Source organism: Hemicordylus capensis, chromosome 1, assembly GCF_027244095.1.
Source record: "Hemicordylus capensis ecotype Gifberg chromosome 1, rHemCap1.1.pri, whole genome shotgun sequence".
In the NCBI taxonomy this organism is placed as follows: Eukaryota; Metazoa; Chordata; class Lepidosauria; order Squamata; family Cordylidae; genus Hemicordylus; species Hemicordylus capensis.
This window is the reverse complement of record NC_069657.1, coordinates 36,133,457-36,155,937: the sequence shown is the minus strand read 5'-3', so window position 1 is coordinate 36,155,937 and position 22,481 is coordinate 36,133,457. Positions and strand designations below refer to the sequence as shown.

The 22,481-nt window shown below is 44.8% G+C and overlaps 1 protein-coding gene across 1 annotated transcript; it reads left to right on the top strand.

The window, feature by feature from the left end:
* Nucleotides 1-298: 298 nt before the first annotated feature.
* CALM1 (calmodulin 1) lies at nt 299-22,223 on the top strand. Its single transcript, XM_053294031.1, has 6 exons — nt 299-456; nt 4,874-4,904; nt 8,157-8,300; nt 11,804-11,910; nt 20,326-20,461; nt 21,050-22,223. Exons 1-6 carry the CDS (start codon nt 454-456, stop codon nt 21,076-21,078), a joined length of 450 nt encoding a protein of 149 aa, XP_053150006.1. The 5' UTR covers nt 299-453; the 3' UTR covers nt 21,079-22,223.
* The last annotated feature ends 258 nt before the right edge of the window (nt 22,224-22,481 follow it).

The window sequence follows — 22,481 nt, the reverse complement described above, 5'->3', positions numbered from 1 at the left end:
GGAGCACGCGAAAGCTGCCTAAGCCTCGAGAAGCATCTGCTGCTGCAGCCCCTGGCAAGCCCGCTAATGCGCCGCTGCCGTCCCTCTGTTTTCTCTCAGGGAGATGGAACGAAAAAAGACCCTTTTCTCGCCGCCTGCCAGCTGGGCTGGCAGAGGGGAGTGAGCGGGGAGGGGTTGAGGATGGGGGCAGGGCTGCCCGCTGCAGTCACTCTGCTGCCACATGCCCCAGTCCTGGGAGGGGAGAAAGAGAGAGAGAAATAGGCGCTGCTTCGGCGGAGGGATACAGCCGAATATAAAAGCTCCGCCGCGCAGCCTCACACACCTACAGCCGCTTTGGAGAAGTAGAGAGCGAGGCAGAGTAGATAGCTGCCGCCTGCCTTCCGCACCGTTGCCTGTGCGCAAACAGCCGCCGCCGCCGCCGCCACACCACCACCACCAGCAACCACCACCACAATGGTAGGTACCGCGGATCTGCAAGGAAAGGAGCTGCTTTTGTTGCATTGCATTGCCTGGCATTGCTTGCTTTGGAGCTGGCCTGGCGCAGAGTTTGCTGGTCTGACAGCGCGGACGAGAAGCGAGCAAGCATCTGGATTTGCCCTTGCTGATGGAGGCGGCTGCTTCCCTCCAAGCTGCTGCATGTTGGATTCTCTTGCTTGTCGCCTGACTGGCAGCCCGGCTCCCCTGTTGCTCCCGTGCACGACTAGCCCGGCGGCTGCCGCTCGCTCTCTGCTGCGGCGGGGACTCGATCCGGCCCGGCTCCCTATGGCCGTCGATGATCTTCGCGCTGGGGTGATGGGGCAGCTGGACCAGCGGCTCGTGGGGTGGGCTGACCTGGCTGGCACTGGCCGCCTTCCCTCTCTCCCCCACCCTCGCCCTTTCGTTTTCCCTACGGTTCCTAGCCCAGCCTCCAGGGCTACTGCTGGATGGCGTTGCCCGGTATAGGCTCTGCTTAGTCTCCCTCGATCTTACCGGAAGGAAGGCTCTTCAACCCACCCACACGCCTTCTCCTGTCCTCCGGGGCTGCTCTTTGCGGTGTCTCGCTTCCTCTCCGTGGCGAAAGGGCTGCGGCCGGTTCCTCCGCTTCAGGGAATCCCGCTCTACGCTTGCCCGGAACTGGTGCCCTTCCCAGCGGCTGCGTGCCTTCAGACATCGGTGCACGCCGGGCTCCTTGCAGCGCCCGAGGCTGGGTGGGGATGCTCGGGGACGCTCGCTTTGTCTGGGGGCGCTCGCTTTGGAAAAGTGGGGCGGCGGCCGCGTGATTCCGGCCCGGAGACGAGTGATGCTGGGGGGGCGCCCTAGTATGCCCCCCCGCCCCGGTAGACGAAGTCCCCGTGCTCCTTGGCGAGGGCTGCTCCGGAGCGGTGCCTGGAGAGGGCTCTAGAAGGCGGGGGAGAGGCTACTCCCGCTTCGTGGGCGCCCTCGTGTTTGCGACCGCGCCTTGCCCATGGGTAGATCGTTCCCACGGTGGCGCCTGCTGCGCGCCTCCAGCGGGTTGAGGCGGTTGTCTGTTCCCCTAGCTGGGACTCTCTCCTTCGCTTCGCCCCCCTCCCGGGAAAAAGTGATGCTGATGCCGCCCTGGAGGGTTGCGTAAGGGGGTGGATTGGGAAACGGGGGCCAGACACTCCCAGGGCAGGGGAGGAAAGTCGATTCCTCCACCCTGCCTAGATGAACCCCCGACCCCCGGTGGAACATGCCGGGGCGGGGTGTGTGTGTGTGGTGATGAAGTATAGACTGGCTGGCACAATCTACTGTAACCTTCTAGGGACACAAGATCAGTGGACCCCACCCCCACACATTCTTCGTTCAAACACCTAGTTGTACTGGGCAGTCAGTGGCAAAAGGCTGCACATCACCTGTGCCTTTCAGTGTCTGCTGATCGGTGAAATGTGGATTTTCTTGCAAGAATGTTAATGTATGTAGGAGTTGGGAGACTGTGGTGGGCGTTCTCCCTCTCCCCTCCCCCCAATTGACAAATGCAGCACCCAAGGGTGGGATCTTCAGTGCATGACATAACTGCTTTGTCTGTTTGGGGAGAGCCTTTCTCCTGCAGAAACTCCTGTGTTTGGATGGTGCCTTCAGGATGGAGATGTCCCCTCTTTGGGGGAGAAAGCTGTGGTGGGGAAAGCAGAAGGCGAGGCTTGGGAGGAGGTAGCACTTCAAGACTGGGAGGGCGTCAAAAGGATGATGGGAAACCATTCCAGTGTCTCCACCAGCTGCACTGCGCCGGGTTGGGGGGTGGGTGGAGGAACCTCTGCAGCGATTGCGCTGCTGCTTCTCCTCTCCCCAAGCCCCTCAAATGCAGCAACACTAAAAAAAAAAAAAAATCTACAATGTCTGCATTACATCATGTCTCCTCCTCTTCTTCCCCTCCAGCCTCCACCCTAACCCCAAGACAGAGGCAGTGAGGATAGAGGGCAAAAACCTGTGGTGTTTCCAGTAGGAACTAGAATCTCCTTTGCTTTGAGCAGTCTCTCTTGGGAAAGAATCATTGCGAAGGAGGTTTAAATAAAGAGGTGGGTGTGGGAGGGGAAGCCATACACAGCCTGATTACAAGAAGGTATATTGATACACTAGAAAGTAAATTAGTGGACTGATCTCTGGGGGTATCAGGTAATAACTGGTCACTCACGACTAGACTACTGCTAACCTTGGCTTTTGACATTGTTTCTTGTGCAGCAGCCTGCTGAGAGGAAGCCTTTCTGTCTGGCATTGCAGAAGTGGACCACTTTCACCTTTTCTTTTTCATGCAGCTTGACTTAACCCCAGTCGGCCAATGCTTGTTGACTGAGTGCCCCCCCCCAAGAGCACTTATTAGACCATGATGTTTTGCTTTGGGGGGAGGGCTTTTCCCACAGTAGACACTGGAGATCTGCTGCAGTACCATCTGTAGATCATTGGGAGGGGAAGGGAGGAAATTCGGCTTCCATTTCCTACAGCAGAGAGGATACGGCTCTGCTGCAGATGGCCAAATATGATTATGGGCCATGTGGGGTGGTTCTCTAGCTTCCCTTTCATCCTGTTGGAAAGGATGACATCATCAGGCTTTATTTTAATGACTTGCATGGGTGACTGCTTCAGGACTGTGTTGGGTTCTTTTGCCCTGGTAGCTAGGTGATGTATGTTTGTGCCTGCTGCACAGGCTGACCAACTAGATGTTGTATACAGTGGCAATGTGCATGAACGAGACCTGGATTCCTCTTCTCCATATCCCATGCAGAGGACTTCCTCCACTCTGGTGCTTTTGATTTGCATGCTTTTTCTATTGAGGTGTGGCCCTGTTTCCTGTTCTACATTGCTCTGATACATTATGTAAATCACAATGTCAGGTTGGCTCACTAAAGGAAAATTCAGTTACTGGGTTCTGGGTAGGAAGAGGACAGGCTTTCACATCAGAAGCCAGTGACACATGCAGTGACTGTTTAAAAGAATAAGTAATAGAAACCAGCCCCTTTCAAGGTGCCCTTATTGCAACAAAGTCATGGTTGCCAAATGGAGACTTTCAAACTGAAGCTTGGCTTCGGCACTATCTGAACTATTTATTGTTCATAGGAAGCTGCCTTCTACTGAGTCGGGCCATTGGTCCATCTAGCTCAGTATTGTCTACACTGACTGGCAGCAGCTCTCCATGGTTTCAGACAGGAGTTGTACCCAGCCCTACCTTGAGATGCCAGGGATTGAACCTGGGGCCTTCTGCATGCAAAGTAGATGCTTTACCTCTGAGCTATAGCAGCACATGAGAGTGTTGGTCAAAGATGCTTCAGCTATCTTCTGTGTCAGGGTGCTTGGAATGTAGGTTGCAGTTCCCACTTTTAATATCCACATATATGTTCTCTAATGCTCAACATAGTAAGTGGACTTAAAGGAGTGCTTTATGTTTTGACACAGCTGAAACTCTGAGTGAGCAATGCTTTGGAGGAAAAATGTTCATGTAATACCCAAGAGTTTCTGTGTAACATGTTGGTCTCTATAGAAACGCCTTCAATGGAAAATTGGGACTGGGACTTGACCCTGCTAGCGTAGACCATCTGTATGAGATGGAAGAAACCCATTTTAAGACTTCAGGAAGGCAAATTTAGTGATTGAGGTTCGGGGGTAATCCTGCCAAAATGGAGTATTCTAAAAACTGCACTGGTTTAACTGAGTTTAAGCACTTGTCTGTGTTGCCTGGGTCATGCTCAAGCTCTGGCTTACACTGGTCTATTAAACCAAATGTGTGATTGCATTTTGGTTTCGGCTTAATAGCAGGCCCAATTCGGCCACCCTGCTGAGACTAAGCCAGTGGTCTGTCCAGTACCTGGGAACCTCCATATATCCAGTCTTGAGTTCTGTGGTGGAGGAACTAAGTTCATAACTAAACCTTGTAAGCAGTGCAGTAATTTGGTGCATTCCATGGGTTCAACTTCCATAGCATGGGCGGTGTTAAAGTAGAAAGCAAGTTTAAAACACAGTCCTGGATGTATGTAAAAGCTGTGTCTGTTTTTTGGAGGGAACCCTGTAACTTACCATTGTTTGGAGGCCTACTTATTGTTTGCTTGCTCTTGTGCCATTAAACCCTGCTTCGTGCTTGGTTCATCAGCTGTAATGAAACCATGACTCAATTAATTTGAGGAAAAGGGGACCTGTTCTTTAATGAGTGTAGTGAGTCTGCAGTTATTCTGGCTGGACACTTTGTTTCTGTCTTGTAATGTGCCATCTCAACTCTGTTTGCTCTCCCTTAGTGGCTGGAGCAATGTTTGTTGCTAGATGTGTTCTGGACATGCCGATGATTAACATAATATTAAATCATTTTTCCCTTGAGTTGCAACTTCATTTTGTGATTTGACATAGCTGCAGGTAAACAATGTTCTGAAATACTTTTCTATTCTTTACGTAGGCTGATCAGCTGACCGAGGAACAGATTGCTGGTAAGTATCCTAATTCGAGGGAGATGGTTTCTGTTGGCCTAGCAACCTATTCTGAATATAAAAATATTGCAGAACATTTCTTTCACTGAAGAATCCAAGTTCCCATCTTCTAACTTTTATAGTTCCTCAGCAAGTACATATCTTGATTGATGTGTCAATGAAAACAATTGGCTTGCAAACTCCCAAGACTTTGATCATGGGGTGGGTGTGTGTGTGTGTGTGTGTGTGTGTGTGTGTGTGAGAGAGAGAGAGAGAGAGAGAGAGAGAGAGAGAGAACTATACAGCCAGATTGCTTCAAGAAAGCGAGTTATTATGGATTTGCTTGGCTCATAGCCTTTCGTGCAAGGACACTGATCAAGATCACTTACTTGAAGACTAAGTGTCCAGAACTTTCCAGAAGCAAAGGCTGGCATTTCCTGGGCAGAATGCTGCTTCTCCATGAGGAAGAAAAGAAAATGCCCATGTTGCTAGCTGGTAGTTATGGTAATTTGAGAACAACAAAATCACCTCTTGGGTTAAGAGAATTACAGTAATCACCCAAGGTGTAGTCTGTGGATGATCATGGTAAAATAGAGGAAGCTGTGTTCTCCCAGATTCTAGTGCCTATAATGACTGACTACTATATCATGAGCTGGCAATTCCGCAATAACAATTTGTGATATTGTGAAGTAATTAATGTTTGACTTTGGCATTCAGACCCCGCCCACCCCCCATGACTTACTCTTGCATAGATAAGCAGATTGTAACAATGAGTGAGGTGAGTGAGAGAGAGAGAGAGAGACGGGTTATGGATTTACTTAAAGCATGGTCTTAACCTGTTTCTATTCATATTATTTTTGAGATGTTTGTACAATAAATTTAATAACTTGATCTTCCTGTTGGTGTGACTCCTCAAACAAGTATACCCTCAGGACAGCTTTCACTATTTAACAGTAACGGCCTTTACATGGGTATTGATATTTCTATTTAGACTGTTCATTACATGCAGTTGGACTAAGATTTAATGTCTTAATTATATGTATGCAATCATTTCTAAAGACTGACATTCAGGTTTGTATCTAGAAGTCCATTTTTCTTCTCTACAAAGCATTTGAATAAGAACTTGAGTAAAAATTGGCACAAAGTTCAATGGCTTGGTATTCTCCAAAAACTTGAATGGGATGAGAACCAAATGTACTTCAGTAAGTGGCAATTACACAACAACAACAAAACCCTTTAAAGAAGTAACACATGGGAGGTAGAGAGAGGCTGGCACTTCCTGAACAATGAAAAACAGAAGATACATGAAACTAATTAAACGAACAAAAAGTCTTCTGCTTGGAGCAAGATCAGGGTTGGATACAGTGCAGAATGTTATGGGGTTTTCTAGCAGTTGTACTGACAAGAGTATATGGGTGGACTGACCTTGGCCTTATGTGGTCTCTCCTTCAACACCCACTCCTGTTCACCTTCTGGCTACACTCTTATCCTATCCTTCCCTTCCTCCAAAGAGCTTGCAGAACATACATGGTGGTGGTTCTCCTTGCCTACAGCAGCAACTCCATGAAAAAGGTTAATCTGAGACACATAATCTCTGTGGTCTCCTGCTTTGTACATAAGCAAGAGTACTTATTCAGGATCTCTTAACTAATCTTTGAGTGATCCTGATAAGAATTTCATTGCACCCCCTCTTCCCTCGCCCACCCCCAGCAATATGAAGAAGGTAGTGATCTATCTTCGAGGGCTGTAAGGATTCATCACACACTGTATCAAATAATTTGACTGCATTAAATTTCTGTAATGCTGTGTATTGTCTGTAATGTGTACAAAGTTTGACAGCAGTTTGTCTCATTGTTGACCTTGTACCAGCTTGTTAAATGTCGGTCAAAGATAAATAATTGGTTGGTTAATCCAGACCTCTCACAGATAACTTGTGTTAATAGAGAGTCACTTCTGCATTTGATCTGGTTGGGAACTCTTGAACCACAGTAGAATGGATTAAATGTGGGAGATTTGAGTTCAAATTCTTATCCCACAGTGAAGCTGTTGAATTCTCACTTGCCATGTCTCAGCTGATGGACTTCTGAGGGGCTTGTGGTGAAGTTAAATACACTCCAGCCTGTGCTTCTTTGTAAGCTGAAAAATGCCACTGGCTAATAAAGTAAATGACCAGCTAATGAATGGTCACTTATAACATTCAGAAGCTGCATTATCTCATGTGACCAGAGGTTTTTAAAGCTAATGAAGCTGCTAATTGTACCAGGAAGAGTTGAAAGGGTTTGGAGTAACTAGGGGCAACTTCACTAATGCTTGTAATGGAAATACACTATTTTGGGATCACCTCTAATGTAATGACAACTGTTTTTGTTTTACATTTGTATCTTACCGACCACAGAACTCGGTCCTCACAATATCCTTGTAAAATGGGTCAGACTGAGATATTGACCCAAAGTGAGCTTCATGGCTGAGTGAGAATTTGAATCCTAGACTCACTGGCTTAAAGTCTAAAGTTGTTGCCTACATCTTTTTGGATTATCTTTCCAACAATAAATGGCATCCATATGCCAAACAAATTGATTCAATTTTTATACCACCTTTCATAAGGCACCGCAAGGCAGTGTTATAAAAGTTAAAATACAATAGAACTCCTTAAAAATCACATTAAAAACCTTTAAGTGAGAACAGTAAAAAACTGTGAAACACCATAAAAAAGACAAACAGAAGCAGGAGAGCTGAGAGACCTGGCAGTCCTTAAGGGGTAAAAGCACAAACAAATACAAGGATCTTTAGTTGTGTTAAAAGCAGCCACAGATGCCGGAGGACATTCACTGTGAGAGCATTCCAGAGTATTTGCTGGTTGTTAGTGAGCAGTGTGTTGAAACACAATTCCATACAGCTTTGCTGCTTGCAGATTTGTATATTCTGAGTCATGCTTGAATCTCTCTCTCCATATATATCCTGCTCTTATTTCAAGGAACTCAGAGTGGTGTACATGGTTGTTTATTCTCTCAACAACCCTGAGAGAAATAGGTTAGGTTGAGGGAGATGTGACTGGCCCAGAGTCCCCCAATGAGTTTCATGACTGAATGGGGATTTGAACTTGGGTCTCAAGTCTTGGTTCAACCCTCTAACCACTACATCATGCTGGCAGATCAAATGTGATCACAGTTTGATCTATTGTGGGATTGCCATTTGAACTAAATTGCTCTTGGTTAATACTACTCTTAAAGGTGATCAGTACAAAGTGGTGATGAGACTGCTTTCTGCCCTCAGAATTCAAGGAAGCCTTCTCTCTATTTGACAAAGATGGTGATGGCACCATCACAACAAAAGAACTTGGGACTGTCATGAGGTCGCTGGGTCAAAACCCAACAGAAGCAGAACTACAAGACATGATCAATGAGGTAGATGCTGATGGTAAGTGTTATCAAGGTGTAAACTGTTGACCATTCTTGTATGAACTTGGTTTCTCTGAAATCTGTAACTGGATTTGTGTGAATATGTTCTATCAAATACTGACTCTGTGGCTTTGGTCATACTGCTTTAAGTTTGTAATAAAAGTTATCTGGCTTAAAGTCATACTGTTGCATCTATTCAAACTGATATATAGGGCTCAGGAAATCCACTAGTCTATTTGTCTGAGATGAGTGAAAAGTGATGCCTGACAAGCAAAAACTTTACTTGTCGGGATTTTTTTCTTGTCTGACTGGTGAACAGAGCCAACATTTCTTGAACCCTTGCTATATAATTATGGGGGGTGATCTAAAAATGGTGCACCAAGATGAGTGTAACTACTGTGATTTTCCTTTAGCATCCAGTCACTTAAAAAGAGCCACCTAGGGGAAATTCAGATGAAGAAATGCCAGTAAATAGGGACAAGAAGTCTGCAGTCCAACAGGAAGTTATCCTGCACAGGCCCCATCAAAGTCAGTGGGTGCTGCACAGGAATAAAGTAGAAAAGTCTAATTTTTTATTTTATTAAATTTATATACTGCTTTTCTTTAAAAACAATCCCAAGGTGGTTTACAAAAGTTAAAAAACATACAATTAAAATTAAGCAAAAAATATGAAAAATCTCATTTAAAATGTATAAAATATAAACATAAAAATTATACGTGGGTAAAACACACAGAAGTAGCAATAAAAACAGTCATGTAAAGGCCTGGATAAAAAGCCAAGATTTAGCAAGCTTTCTAAAAACAGTGATGGAGTCCGAGGAGCGAATGGCCACTGGGAGAACATGCCAAAGTCTGGGGGCAGCAACAGAGAAGGCCCTGTCCTGCGGGCACGACAACCGAGCCTCCCTCATTGTCGGCACCTGGAGCAGAACCCCCTCAGATGATCTCATCAAGTGGGCAGCAACCCTTGGGAGCAGGCGGTCCCTTGGGTATCCTGGGCCCAAACCATTAAGGGCTTTAAAGGTCAAAAACAGCACCTTGGACCCGGAAACACACTGGTAACCAGTGCAGCTCCTTCAAAGTAGGTGTGATATGATCACTAGCTGCAGTTTCTGGATATTCTTCAAGAGTAGCCCCACGTACAGCGCGTTACAGTAATCCAGCTGTGACGTGACTAAGGCATGGGTAACTGTAGCCAGATCTGCCTTCTCGAGAAAGGGATGCACCTGGCGCACTAGCCAAAGCCGTGCAAAGGCAACCCTTGGCCACCGCCTCCACCTGAGCTTCCAAAAGCAGAGCTGAGTCCAGTAATACCCACAAGCTGAATACTTGCTCCTTCAAGGGGAGTGCAACCCCATCTAGAACAGGTAGAATAACCTCATCCTGAGTGCCTCTCCTAATGATCAACATTACCTCCATCTTGTCCGGATTCAGTCTCAGTTTATTAGCCCACATCCAACCCATTACGGCCTCCAGTCCCCGATTCAGGACATTCATTGCCTCCCTAGGATCAGGTGACAAGGAAAGATAGAGCTGAGTGTCATTTGCATACTGCTCAGTCCTAGTCTCCAGATAACCTCTCCCAGAGGCTTCATATAGATGTTAAACAGCATGGGGAACAAAACCAAATCCTGCGGGACCCCACAGGCCAATGGCCACAGGGCCGAGCAATAGTCTCCCAGCACGACCTTCTGGATCCTCCCCCACTCCCGCAAGAAAGGATCGGAGCCACTCCCAACACAGTACCTCCAATTCCCATACTCAAGACACGGTCCAGAAGGATACAATGGTCAGTGGTATTGAATGCTGCTGAGAGGTCCAGCAGAACCAGCAAGGACGCACTCCCCCTGTCTAGATCATCCACTAGAGCGACCAAGGTAGTTTCAGTCCCATATCCAGAGTGGAAGCCAGATCGAAAAGGGTCCAGATAATCGGTATCATCTAATGGTAACACCAAGGCTATATAAGAGTTGCTCCAGGTTTTCAAGAAGCTTGTGTCCTTTAAGAACATTCTTAATATCCTTAACAAAATGGTGAGACACAGACTTAACAAAAGGGTCTCTGAAATAGTGGCCTATTGAATGAGAATGGTATGGCTTCATTCTGCTATGTAGATCTCTTTTTTGGCTACTAAAACCAGTTTGGTCCCTAACACCTGGCTAAATTTTCTCAAATACTTCTGGATTTTTTTTAAAAAAGCACTTCAAATCTTCTTATCACTTAAAGGGTGCAAGTTTGGTGCAAATTTTGCTAAAAGGAGACTGTTGGGAATTTATTGCTGACTGGGAATTTATTAGAATTTTGTATTCCTCAAATTGCTGTGCTGGCACCCTCTATTGAAGGCAGGCATATGACTCAAAATACTAATTGTCTTAAGACTTGGGCAGTCTTCTCTTGCCCCTTTGCATATCCTGAATTGAGGGGGGAGGAGCCAAGCTTGTGCCCATGCCTCTTATGCTGGCCATGCCTCTTGGCACCCTTACATTCTGCATTGGTGTGAAAGGAGGCCTGTGTGTATGCAGATGTATATGCATAATTCCCAGTTACACTAATACTGAATGTGCAGGTGCTGGGGTGTACACAGTAAGCACATCAGCACAGAGGAGGCCATAACCAGCAGGCAAGGTCTAGCATACCTTCCCTGCCCGCATGCAGTATATGCATGAGATGACCATCAGTATAGGACTATAATGTAACCTAAACTATGCCCCTGTCCATTTTACATTTTCACCTCAAGTCATGCCTATAACAGTACTGTTGCTTTTAAAGTTTCACTGAAAATGGTCTATGTGACTGCTATAGAGGCACTCCTGGGTTAAGCAGGTCCTTGCATCTGGAGAAATCTTGAGGTATCTGGAAAATCCAAAGACTGTCAGCTCATAGTTGAAGAGATAAGAGAGGAATGAGAATGTGTGTGATATCCAATATCTTAATTCCCTAATAGGGAAGATTTTGAATTGGAATCTGTACTTTCTGATTCTAAAGCATGGGGGTAACCCTATTGGCTAGAAAGTAATGACCCTACAGATTCCTCATGTATTGGATTTTATTGGTGGTAATTGCCTTCTAGCATTCAGTCAATACAAAATGAATGAAGACATTTCTTTTAAAGGCTAAGATGTGTGTGCTTCTAATACAGAATAGATATTTAAATGTGCATTAATCTGTAGGATATCCAGAGTCTATCTGGTCTTCTGTCTTGCTAAGTACTCAGGCCTTTGCAGTGATACCCATTATGTGCTAATCTTCCCAGCATAGTGGTTTGAAGGAAGACACTGGTAGTATTTCCCAGTTTGCCAGACTAGTAGAATCTGTGAACATTTAAGAAGCCTTTTGAAGGATGAATGACTTTAGGGATCTAGTCTCGTCTCCTTTACACACTTCAGAACTCAAAGAATATTCACATGCTCTTCCTTTCCTGCTAGAAGGTTTAAGTTGAAAGTTGGCTGTCATAAAGGGAATGAGGTTCTTTTAAAAGAAGTTTGAATTTAATCTCTTCCTTTCCCGCCCCCCCCTTTAAAGGCAATGGCACTATTGATTTCCCAGAATTCTTAACCATGATGGCCAGAAAAATGAAGGATACAGACAGCGAGGAAGAAATCCGTGAAGCATTCAGAGTCTTTGACAAGGTACAGTATTAACTGCATGTCTGAACTGTCAAAGCTAGTAACTTAGCAATATCTACAAAAGTTGCATTCTCTTGTAGTGTTGCTGAAAGCAGATGCAGAATACCTCTTTTGATATGGTCTTCTGATATGTGAAATGCTTTCTGAATTCAGAAAGCCATGATCCAGCCCAGTCTAGCTAGGAAGCTTCTCCCTTCTAGCGTAATCTTTCCAACAAGTGAGGATAAAATGAAGTGGGAATGGTTAAGTCCTTTGAAGATTGACAAGAGTTACAGAAACTATTAAACACTGCAGAACATTCTAGTGAGTTTGTAGGAGGGTCAAGAAGGATTGGTTGCAGTGGCAGGCTCCAGTTAGCCTCTGTGAAATGTCCCTGATGGGTAGAATTTGGCTTATTCAAAGGGTAAGAGAATAGAAGAGCTTGCTATGCTAGTATTTATCTATCCCAGTGTTAAACTGGGTTAAGCTGAGACATAGTTACTTGCCCAAGGATTGTGACTGGGTGAAGAACCAAACTGGTCTCCTTGTCAAAGTCCAGCACTCTACTGTATCTACCATATGGAGTACTTCTCCTGGAACCAATAGAGACATGTATCTAAGCTATTCTACAGCATCTAAGCTATTCTACAGGAGTCTGCTTCATGGCTAGTGTCCACGTTGTGGTCAAAAAGCTTCATTCTTCTCTTGGAAGGGAAAGCATGTCTTGTTCTGGGTTGCCATATTCTGGCTCTACAAATCCAGGTACCCTAATTTGCATATCACATAAATTGGCTTGCCTGTTATGCAAACTAGCTGATGCACTTCCAGTTGTCTTGTATTTGCTCTGGATATCTACCAACAATAGTTGGGGAAGATCTCTTTGCCTGAGCATTAAATACCCAGACTTTATATCCCAACGCTTTAGAAGTTTAGTTTTTAACATTGTCTAATGAGCTATGTGTAGTGCTGTCATGGATTCCTCACCAACTGCAGACTACCATCCCAATCCATTTTCCCGTACCTGAATATTCTATTCAAGTGAAGAACATTAAAGCTCATACTAAGGAGCAGTGCTGGCTCTGAGTGCATTTTCATTACCACTAAATTCTACAATTGACCCTACAAAACTGGCACTAGGGATTAATGCTTTCATGCTTAAGCCTTGTCACAGTTGTCATTTACATCCTGAGATACATGTAACACCAAAATGACTGTAGGCTTTAAAAAGAGCATGGGGCAGGGAGACTTCTTGGTGACTTAAAGCAAAATTTTAAAACACACACAAACAAAATATCTATAGAAAATAAATGAAATCTACACTAAGTTTGACATATTAACAGCATCAATAGAACAAAAAAATGCACAGCTTTTCAGTTAAGGCTGTAATTCTGAAAACACTTGAGAGAAAATCTGATTGAAACAAAAGGTACTTACTCCTAAGTAAGCATGCATAGAATGGATTGCACTAAGAATCTAAAGACTTTAAACATTACAATGCACAGCCTGGTAGGCTGGCAGTGATTTACATCAAAAGCAAGTTATCCTCTCAACTACTGGATAGAGATCCCCTGCTGATAAAAAACAAAGGCAACATTCCTCAGGGGATTACTGTACTTGTGAACCTCTCCCAGCTAAGCCACCTGTGCTTTACCTGCCTTAATCCAAGCCCAGCAGTTGAACAGAATAGTGACAGCAGGTTTTGCTCCATGACTCCACTTCTACAAGAGCCAGAACTTAGCTTTAAAAAAAATAAAAAATGAAAGCTGGAATCCGGGTAGGCTAAGCCCTGTTGACTTGCTTAAAATCAGGGGAGATGGCCACCTTAGTCTGGTTCCATCTTTACATGCTGAATTACTCTCTGTAATGGGGGCTCTGAAACATGTATTGGTTCAGCAACTGTAAATCTCTCTATTCTGTGGCTTCTGTGGCTTCATTGACTTAACATTCTGCCTAAGCTTGTACTGTTCAGCACTAAACAGTGAAAATCTTTTGTTTATATGGTGGTGAAAATCTTGCTTGCTAAACACTGAGGGCAGAATCCAAACAACTATATAACACTATGTGCCCAGCAGGTCTTCTGGATTTTTAATAGTAGCTCCCCACCCTGCATGGCAAGCCCCTTCTGGAAATCAGGGTGGGGAAAACTTCAAAAGCAGTTAGTGATGCTATATAGCTGATGCTCAAGAAGAAATGTTGAGCCTTGGGCATGCTGAACTTCATGTGAACACCTAGTTGGACACTCCCTGGATTGCGACCTGAATACTGAGAGGGCAGGTTTTCTTTGCTTTCCAGTTTGTATATTCTGGGTGTTGCTCTTGAAACGCCTTCTGTGCAAAAACCCCACTGGGCTGAATGTGTAAATAATCCACTGCTGTCTCGGGGATTTCAGTTGTTAGACTGACAGAAACATCTCCATCACTACCAAACTCAAAGAACAAAACATTGGCTCTCTTTAGGCTCCATTCTATAAGTGATCTAAAGGAATTATCTAAATTAGTATCTGAGGTGCTTTATTGGCATATTGTGAGAATGGTTCTGTAATGGAGGCACCCCTGCCCCGTGAGGGAAAAGACAGACTCACAGGAGCAGATGCTAAAACTGCTTGTTAGAGTTTCATCAAAAGGTTTATTCACTCATATTCCTTCCCCCTCTCCCACATTCAGGAAATGTACAAAGGAGAACTTGCACTGTGGATATTGGCCACAACCCTGACAGCAAAAGGGTGCTCAAATGGCCATTCCCCCATGCCCATGTATTGGTTTCAGATGAAAAGACGCTGTATTCACACCACCCCTTCACACTAATAATGTCCAGTGCATGGGTGTTGAGAGGTTGTGGTTGGTGTGCATGGTGCAACTTTCTCTTAACACTTTCCTGGAATGCATTGTGGTGGAAGGTGGATACAAATGAGTGGACCTAGGGCAGCAGCAGTAAGTAGCTTGAGAATTGCAACCTGTCTAGTGAAACTGTATCCATCAACAACCCTGTCCCAAACTCCGCTTTTTTAGAAGGTAGATTGCATTGTTATCTAGGAACTGAGAATCCTGAGAGATTTAAGGGATTGCATAAATGAAATCCCTTATGCAATAAGGGATTATTGACCATCACATCCTTCTGGAGCATCTAAGGGGGTTGGGAGGCACTGCTTTACAGTGGTTCCACTTCTAGGGCAGATTCCAGGTGGTGTCCCTTGGAGACTGTTGCCTTTTAAAATATGAACTTTTATATGGTGTCCCCCTGGGCTCCATATTGTCTCCTTTGCTTTTTAACATCTACATGAAACCGCTGGGAGAAATCATCAGGAGATTTGGTGTAGTATGCTGATGACAACCAAATCTACTTTTCCATGTCAACATCAGGAGAAGGCATAATCTCCCTAAATGTCTGGCGGCAGTGATGGGTTGGATGAGGGACAACAAACTGAGACTGAATCCAGATAAGACTGAGGTACTTTCTGTGCAGGTTTGGAACTCTGGAGACTATTTGGATATGGCAGTTCTGCATAGGGTCACACTTCCTCAGAAGGTATGCAGTCTGGGGGTGCTTCTAGATCCCAACCTCTCCTTGGTGTCCCAGGTTGTGGCGGTGACCAGAGGTGCTTTCTATCTGCTTTGGCAGATACACCAGCTGCATCTAAAATGACCTCAGAACAGTGGCATGTTTGTTGGTAACCTCCAGACTTGACTACTGCAATGAGCTCTATGTGGGGCTTCCTTTGTACGTAGTCTAAAAACTGTAGTAGGTACAGAATGCGGCAGCCAGTTCACTGGGTCATCTTCTATACTAAAAGAGCTATACTGGCTCCCAATAAGTTTCTGGGCAAAATACCAGGTGCTAGTTATAACGTATAATGCCCTAAACAGCCTAGGCCCTGGGTATTTTAGATAACATCGTCTTCACCTGCTCTTTGAGATCACCTGGAGAGGTTCGTCTGCAGTTGCTACCAGCTCGTCTGGCAGCTATGCAGGGATGGGACTTTTCTGTTGCTGCCCTGAGACTCTGGAATGTGCTCCCTGCTAAAATAAAAACCTCCCCATCTTGGACAAATTTTAAAGTCTCCAAAGACTTATATTTTTTCACCCAAGCTTTTTAACTGGCCTGTGGCTTTAAATTGTTTTAAGGTGTTCATTTTTAATCTGTTTTATGTTTGTTTTTATTTATTTAATGCATTTCCATACTGTCCCATACAAAAAAGTCCCTCGGTGGTTCACAGTCTAAAAATAACAATTAAACCATTAATATGATTAAAATAACTTAAAATACTACAAAAAAACCCCTCTGAAACCTTGAAAACTATAAATTAAAAGCCTGACTAAACAGGTATGTTTTCATTCTTAAAAAGATTCAGAGAAGAGGAAACTAATTTCATTAGGAAGCATGTACCAGAGTCCTGGGGCAACTCTAGAAAAGGCCCAGTTTTGTGTCACCACCAACTGAGCTGGTGGCAACCACAAACAAACCTCTCCATATGATCTTAATAGGTGGGGGTTGATGAAGAAGGCGGCATTGAGGCTATTCTCACGGTCCGCTATAATCGGGCTAGGGGAACCTAGCCCGATTTTAGTGGACCGTAAGAACCACCAGGCGAGCCGGTTGCCGCACAGCGGGTAACCCACCTCTGCAGCCCTCTCCTTAGCCCAGGTTAGCGGAGCGAGTGCTCCACTAATGGGGTTTCTGGATCGTGTGTTGCTTCAGCACAGCTCTGTGCTGCAGCAACTCATGAGGAGACCCCTGACTGGGAGGTAAAAAGCAGTCTCCCTGCATGGGGGTTGCATGCAGAACATGCCAGAACTCCCGGGGGCCATGCGGCCCCCAAACTCCCAAGCCCCCGCCAGCTCCGTGATGGAGCCGGCAGTCATGTGGGCAGCCGACCCGGCAACCCGGAGAGGGCTTAATGGTTGACTGCGGGGAGAGTGGGCTTAGCCCACTCTCCCCGCAAACCCTCTGGAGGCGGGTCTCACCAATCGTGTGACCCGCCTCCCTGTCTTAAATACCTCAGGGCTACATAGGTAATAACCAGCATTATTTTGCATGGAAATGTATTGGCAGCTAGTGTAGTTATTTTAAATTGTAATGAGATATCTTCGGGCAACACCAGAGACTAGCCAGGTTGCTGCATTCTGTACTACTGCAATTTCCTAACTATGTACAAAGGCAGGCCGATGTAGAGTGAGTGCATTGCAGTAGACAAGTCTGGATGTTACCCGCATATGCACCACTGCTTTAAGGGCATTTATCTCCACAAATGGATGGTGCTGGCGTATAAGCTGAAGCTAATAAAAAGTACTCCTGGCCACTGCCTCAACCTGAGAGATCGGGGAGATTCAGGTCCAGACGTACTCCCAGACTATGTGCCTGCTCTTTCTGGGGGAGTGCAACCCTGTTCAGAACAGGCAGATCTAAACCACTGCCTAAGTCTCGGCCTCCCACAATGAGTACCTCTGTCTTGCTTGGATTCAGCCTCTGTAATGGGCCTCATCCAGCCCATTACCTCCTCCAAGCTGGCATTTAGGGAAGTTAGGCCATTTCCTGATGAAGCTGACATGGATAAATAGACTTAGGTGTTTTCAGCATATAGATAACACCCTGCACCAGATTCCCTGATATCTCCCATTGGTTTCATGTAGATGTTAAAAAGCATTGGAGACAGTATGGAGCCTTATGGGATTCCATACCAGAGCAAAAAAAGGCCAATTCCATGCTAGGGATCATTAGGAAGGGGGTTGAAAATAAAACTGCTAATATTCTAATGCCCTTATAGAAAATGATGGTGTGGCCGCACCTGGAGTACTGTGTAGAATTCTACTCACGACATCTAAAAAAGGACATTGTAGAACTGGAAAAGGTGCAGAAGAGGGCAACCAAGATGAATGGGGCCTAGAGCACCTTCCTTATGAGGCAAAGCTACGACACCTGGGGCTATTTAGTTTAGGGGGGGAAATGACTGTGGGAAGACATGACAGAGGTCTATAAAATCATGCATTGTGTGGAGAAAGTGGATAGAGGGAGATTCTTCCCTCTAGAAGAATCTAGAACCTGGGGGCATCCCATGAAATTGATTGCCAGGAAATGTAGGGCCAAGAAACAGAAGTACTGTACTTTTTTCACACAATGCATAATCCACTTGTGGAATTATCTGCCACAAGATGTGGTTGCCAACAACCTGGGTGGCTTTAAGAGGGGTTTGGCTAACTTCATGGAGGAGATGTCTATCATTGGCTACTAGTCGTAGGGCTATAGGCCACCTCCAGCCTCAAAGGCAGGATGCTTCTGAGTACCAGTTGCAGGGGAGTAGCAGCAGAAGAGAGGGCATGTCCTCAACTTCTCCCTATAGGTTCCCAGTGGCATCTGGTGGGCCACTGTTTGAAACTGGATGCTGGACTAGATGGGTCTTGGGCCTGATCCAGCAGGCCTGTTCTTATGAGCAGGTAGGAGCAGAACCACTGCAAAGCAGTGTCTCCCATTCCCAACCCCTTCAGACATGCTAGAAGGAAACCATGCTTGGTTTCCGAAAGCCACCAAGAGAGATTTGCTGCACACACTGCCAGAGCATAGATCTTCAAATGTGCTCTGTGTTGTAATCTGTCAGATTTGAGCGGAGTCTTTCTCCACTTGCGCTCTAGCCATCTACCTTGCCACTTCAGCCCCCGTAGTTCTGTATACCAAGGGGCTAATTTAGAAGTGGATCAGAGATGGCTCTTAGCAGCAGTCATGACCACTGCCCTAATAAGTTCAGCATTCCAAGCCTGAACCAGATCATCAATAGAATCGCTGGCAGAACCAACCTTAAAACCTTCCAAGGCTTCTTGGAATCCTATTGGATACAGTAGCCTTTTTGGGTGGATCATCCTAATAGGTCCTTCATCCCTGTGGAGGAGGTTTGAGGCTGTGAGTCCAACCTTAACCAGATGGTGGTCCATCCATGACAATGGGGAAATCACAGGGGTCCCCACCCATCTTCCTGATCAGAGCAAAAAACCAAATCAAGAGTGTGACCAGCAATGTGCGTCAGTCCTGCGACCACTTGAAATAGGCCATAATTGTCATGGCCACTCCTGAGCTGATCCTGATAAACTGGTTCCAAAGTGACCATTAAAGTCCCCTGGAACTAGCACATTGGGAGACTTCAACACCAACTCTACAACCAAGTCATCCAGCTCAGAGAATCTGTTGGACAGCGGGGGTGAATGGTACACCAACAGAAGTCTCAGTCTGTTCTTGGTCTCTAGACTAGGTACACACATTTAGTATAGGCCAATTCTGTGACAGGAACCCAGGTAAGGGAGATATTCTTCTTATAGACTACAGCCACTCCTCCTCCCTGCTCACGTCCTCTCACTTGCTCCACAACAGAGTATCCTGCCAGGAGAAGCTGGGCCCAAACTGGACCACTAGCCTCCCCCATCCAGGTCTTTGTAAAACAGATTACCTGCTGTAATACACACCAGGTCATGTTGTTGTAAACCGCCCAGAGGTTATGTTGATGTAAACTGCCCAGGTAGTCTAGTCTAGTTGGACTAGGACCAGGGAGACCGATTCACTACAAAATCCAGTAGAGAAGAGCTATCCAGCAGTGGAAACAAGCAACATAGATAGTGGCATCCCCCCGTTACTGAAAGTGCCACAGGGAAGGCGATATTTATCACATATCTCCTGGACATTTTCCTTTAGAAGAGTTTACTAAACTTATCTATCAAATTTCTATTATTTATTATTTGTACATTTATATCCCACTCTTTCTCCAAATCCCCATTCAGCCATGAAATTCACTGTGTGACTGGACCAGTCACATAACTCTCAGCCTAACCTACTTCACAGGGTTGTTGTGAGGATAAAAATAGCCATGTACATTGCTGTGGGCTCCTTGGAGAAAGAGTGGGATATAAATGTACAAATAATAAATAATAGAAATTTGATAGATAAGTTTAGTAAACTCTTCTAAAGGAAAATGTCCAGGAGATATGTGATAAATATCGCCTTCCCTGTGGCACTTTCAGTAACGGGGGGATGCCACTATCTATGTTGCTTGTTTCCACTGCTGGATAGCTCTTCTCTACTGGATTTTGTAGTGAATCGGTTGCCCTGCTAGCTGAACAAAGATACATCTTCTTAAAGTGGTGACTTCCTTATACTTAGCAAGTGGAGAGCAACTATCCCTGTTCAGCCCCAGGACAGCGTCCTTCCAGTGGCTGCTGCTGGTGTCTACCTTGTGTTTCTTTTAGATTATGAGCTCTTTGGGGATAGGAAATCATTTTATTAATTTTTTTTTTTAATGTAAACCGCTTTGAGAACTTGTGTTGAAAAGCAGTATATAATTATTATTAGTAGTAAATGGACTGGATTGATAAGATTTGAGCCCAAGCCCCCACTGGTAGCAACCTCTACTGGGATGTAACACTTCCTGTCCTCTCAATCCTCTGCCACTTGCTTTCTTCCCAGGATGGCAATGGCTACATCAGTGCGGCAGAGCTACGTCATGTTATGACAAACTTAGGAGAAAAGCTAACAGATGAAGAAGTAGATGAAATGATCAGAGAAGCAGATATTGATGGAGATGGACAAGTCAACTATGAAGGTATGATGTAGTTCTTACGGTCCTGTGTTGTGAATGAGAATCTAAACCAGGCTTGCTCAGCTTAGGGCCTCCCCCCCACGCCCCCCAGCTGTCTTTTGGACTACAACTCTCATAATCCCCAGTCACAATGGCCAATAGCCAGGAATTATGGGAGTTGTGGGCCAACATCTGCAGGAGGTCCGAAGTTGAGCAGCCCTGATTCTAAACTATGATACTAGAATTCATGGAGATGTGTTCAGGCTGAACGTACAGATTGGAGAGAGAACATGCTAGCTAGCCAGGTGTCTGCAGCAAAGCATTCCTGTAGCCATATACCCCAGTTATCTTGGGGTTCAGTGCTAGTCTGAAGAATGTACTGAATCCTAGGAGAGAGTGGGGTGTGTCTACAATGTACAGTGGCACTTGGTATGTAGCTAGCTGGCATGCTCCCATTCCCCTTCTCCCTATGTTTAGCTTGAATAGTGCAAGAGTTGCTTCCTGTTCTTGTATGGCCCCCAAATAGCTGTGTCTAGAGGCTTCTGCACTCTCTGCAGTTTTTACCACTTCCTTTCTAAAGATGCTAAAAGCAGCGGGTTCTTTGTCTTTCAGAATTCGTACAGATGATGACTGCAAAATGAAGAGACCTCCTTTCACCTTTTTTCCTCTAGAAGAATCAAATTGAATCTTTTACTTACCTCTTGCAAAAAAAAATGTTCGTTTATTCATTCTGTTTCTGTATAGCAAAACTGAATGTCAAAATACCTTCTGTCCACAAACTGCATGTAATGGTTGGTGGTCCTGTTCCCAAAAGATCAAGTTAAACATCAGTTTTTTTCCAATATAAATAATTGTACTACCTTTAAAAACAACAAGAAGAAAGCACTTAGTGAACTCAAAAGTTCCATTTGCTAATGACTATTACACTGTTTGGGCTGGCCAATTTTTCATGCATGCAGCTTGACAATTGAGCACAGTCAGACATTTGTATTAAACTGGTTCAAAGAAACAAATATTTTAAAAAGCAAAACAAAAAACCACTTGTCCAAAAGTGGGTTCTGGCTCAATTTGTAGTCAATATAAATTGTCATAGCTGGTTTAATTTCAAATTGGTCTATACCTCAGGATGGTATGCAGCAAAAATGGTTGAGGGATACAAAATGTTTAGAGGAAACCCCTTTGAAGGTGGAAAGGTTCTTCTGTATGTAGTAGCAGTCTGTTCCCAAAAAAACACACATGATGGTGGAAACTCTGGGTGGCATGTCTGTGTTACATTGGTTTTAATATTGTCTGCATTGCACTATTGTGAAACGGGTGTCAGGCTGTTACCGTTCACAAAAGTTTTTTAAAGAAACCTTCACTAAGGGGGAGCAGCATCTTTGGACACTTTCCTTCTCTCTCATTTTTAAAACCTTCTGTACTGAGACTTGGAGCTGGCAGATAGCCTGTGGACTTCAGCACAACTATCAACATCGCTGTTCAAGATATTGCAGTTAATGTCCATTCCAAGTTGTAAATGCTAGTCTTTTTTCCAATAAAAGACCATTAACTTAAAGGTGGTGTTACATGCTTCATAAAAGCCAAATATATATATCCAATTGAGAAACTAAACACACAAAAGGCAGTAGGAAGGGGAAATGTTTTCTATGAATGACTTGCTGCTAAATTATAATGCACATGTATGCAATAACTTAAACCCGTTTAACATTTCTTCAAGATGGCAAGAACTGACCTCTTGTAACCCAAGACCTTTGCTAAAAATAAATGAACTTGTGCTTGCCTTTCATATTATGACAATCTTAATTCAGTGGCTCTTAAACTGGTTTGATTCTGACTCATCTGTAATCCATGGGGATGTGGCACCATTCTTCTAATGTGGTCTGTGTTCACTGGAATTGGCATTCTGCAGAAAGGGAACTTCTGGGTTTAAAAAAAAAATAACTTCACTAACCGCCCATCCTGTGGGGAGATGCATGGAGGCAAGTGAAGTGGTTAAAATGTGTGAGAGAGAAGTTTCAAGGTGAGAGTCCTGCAAATTAAGTGT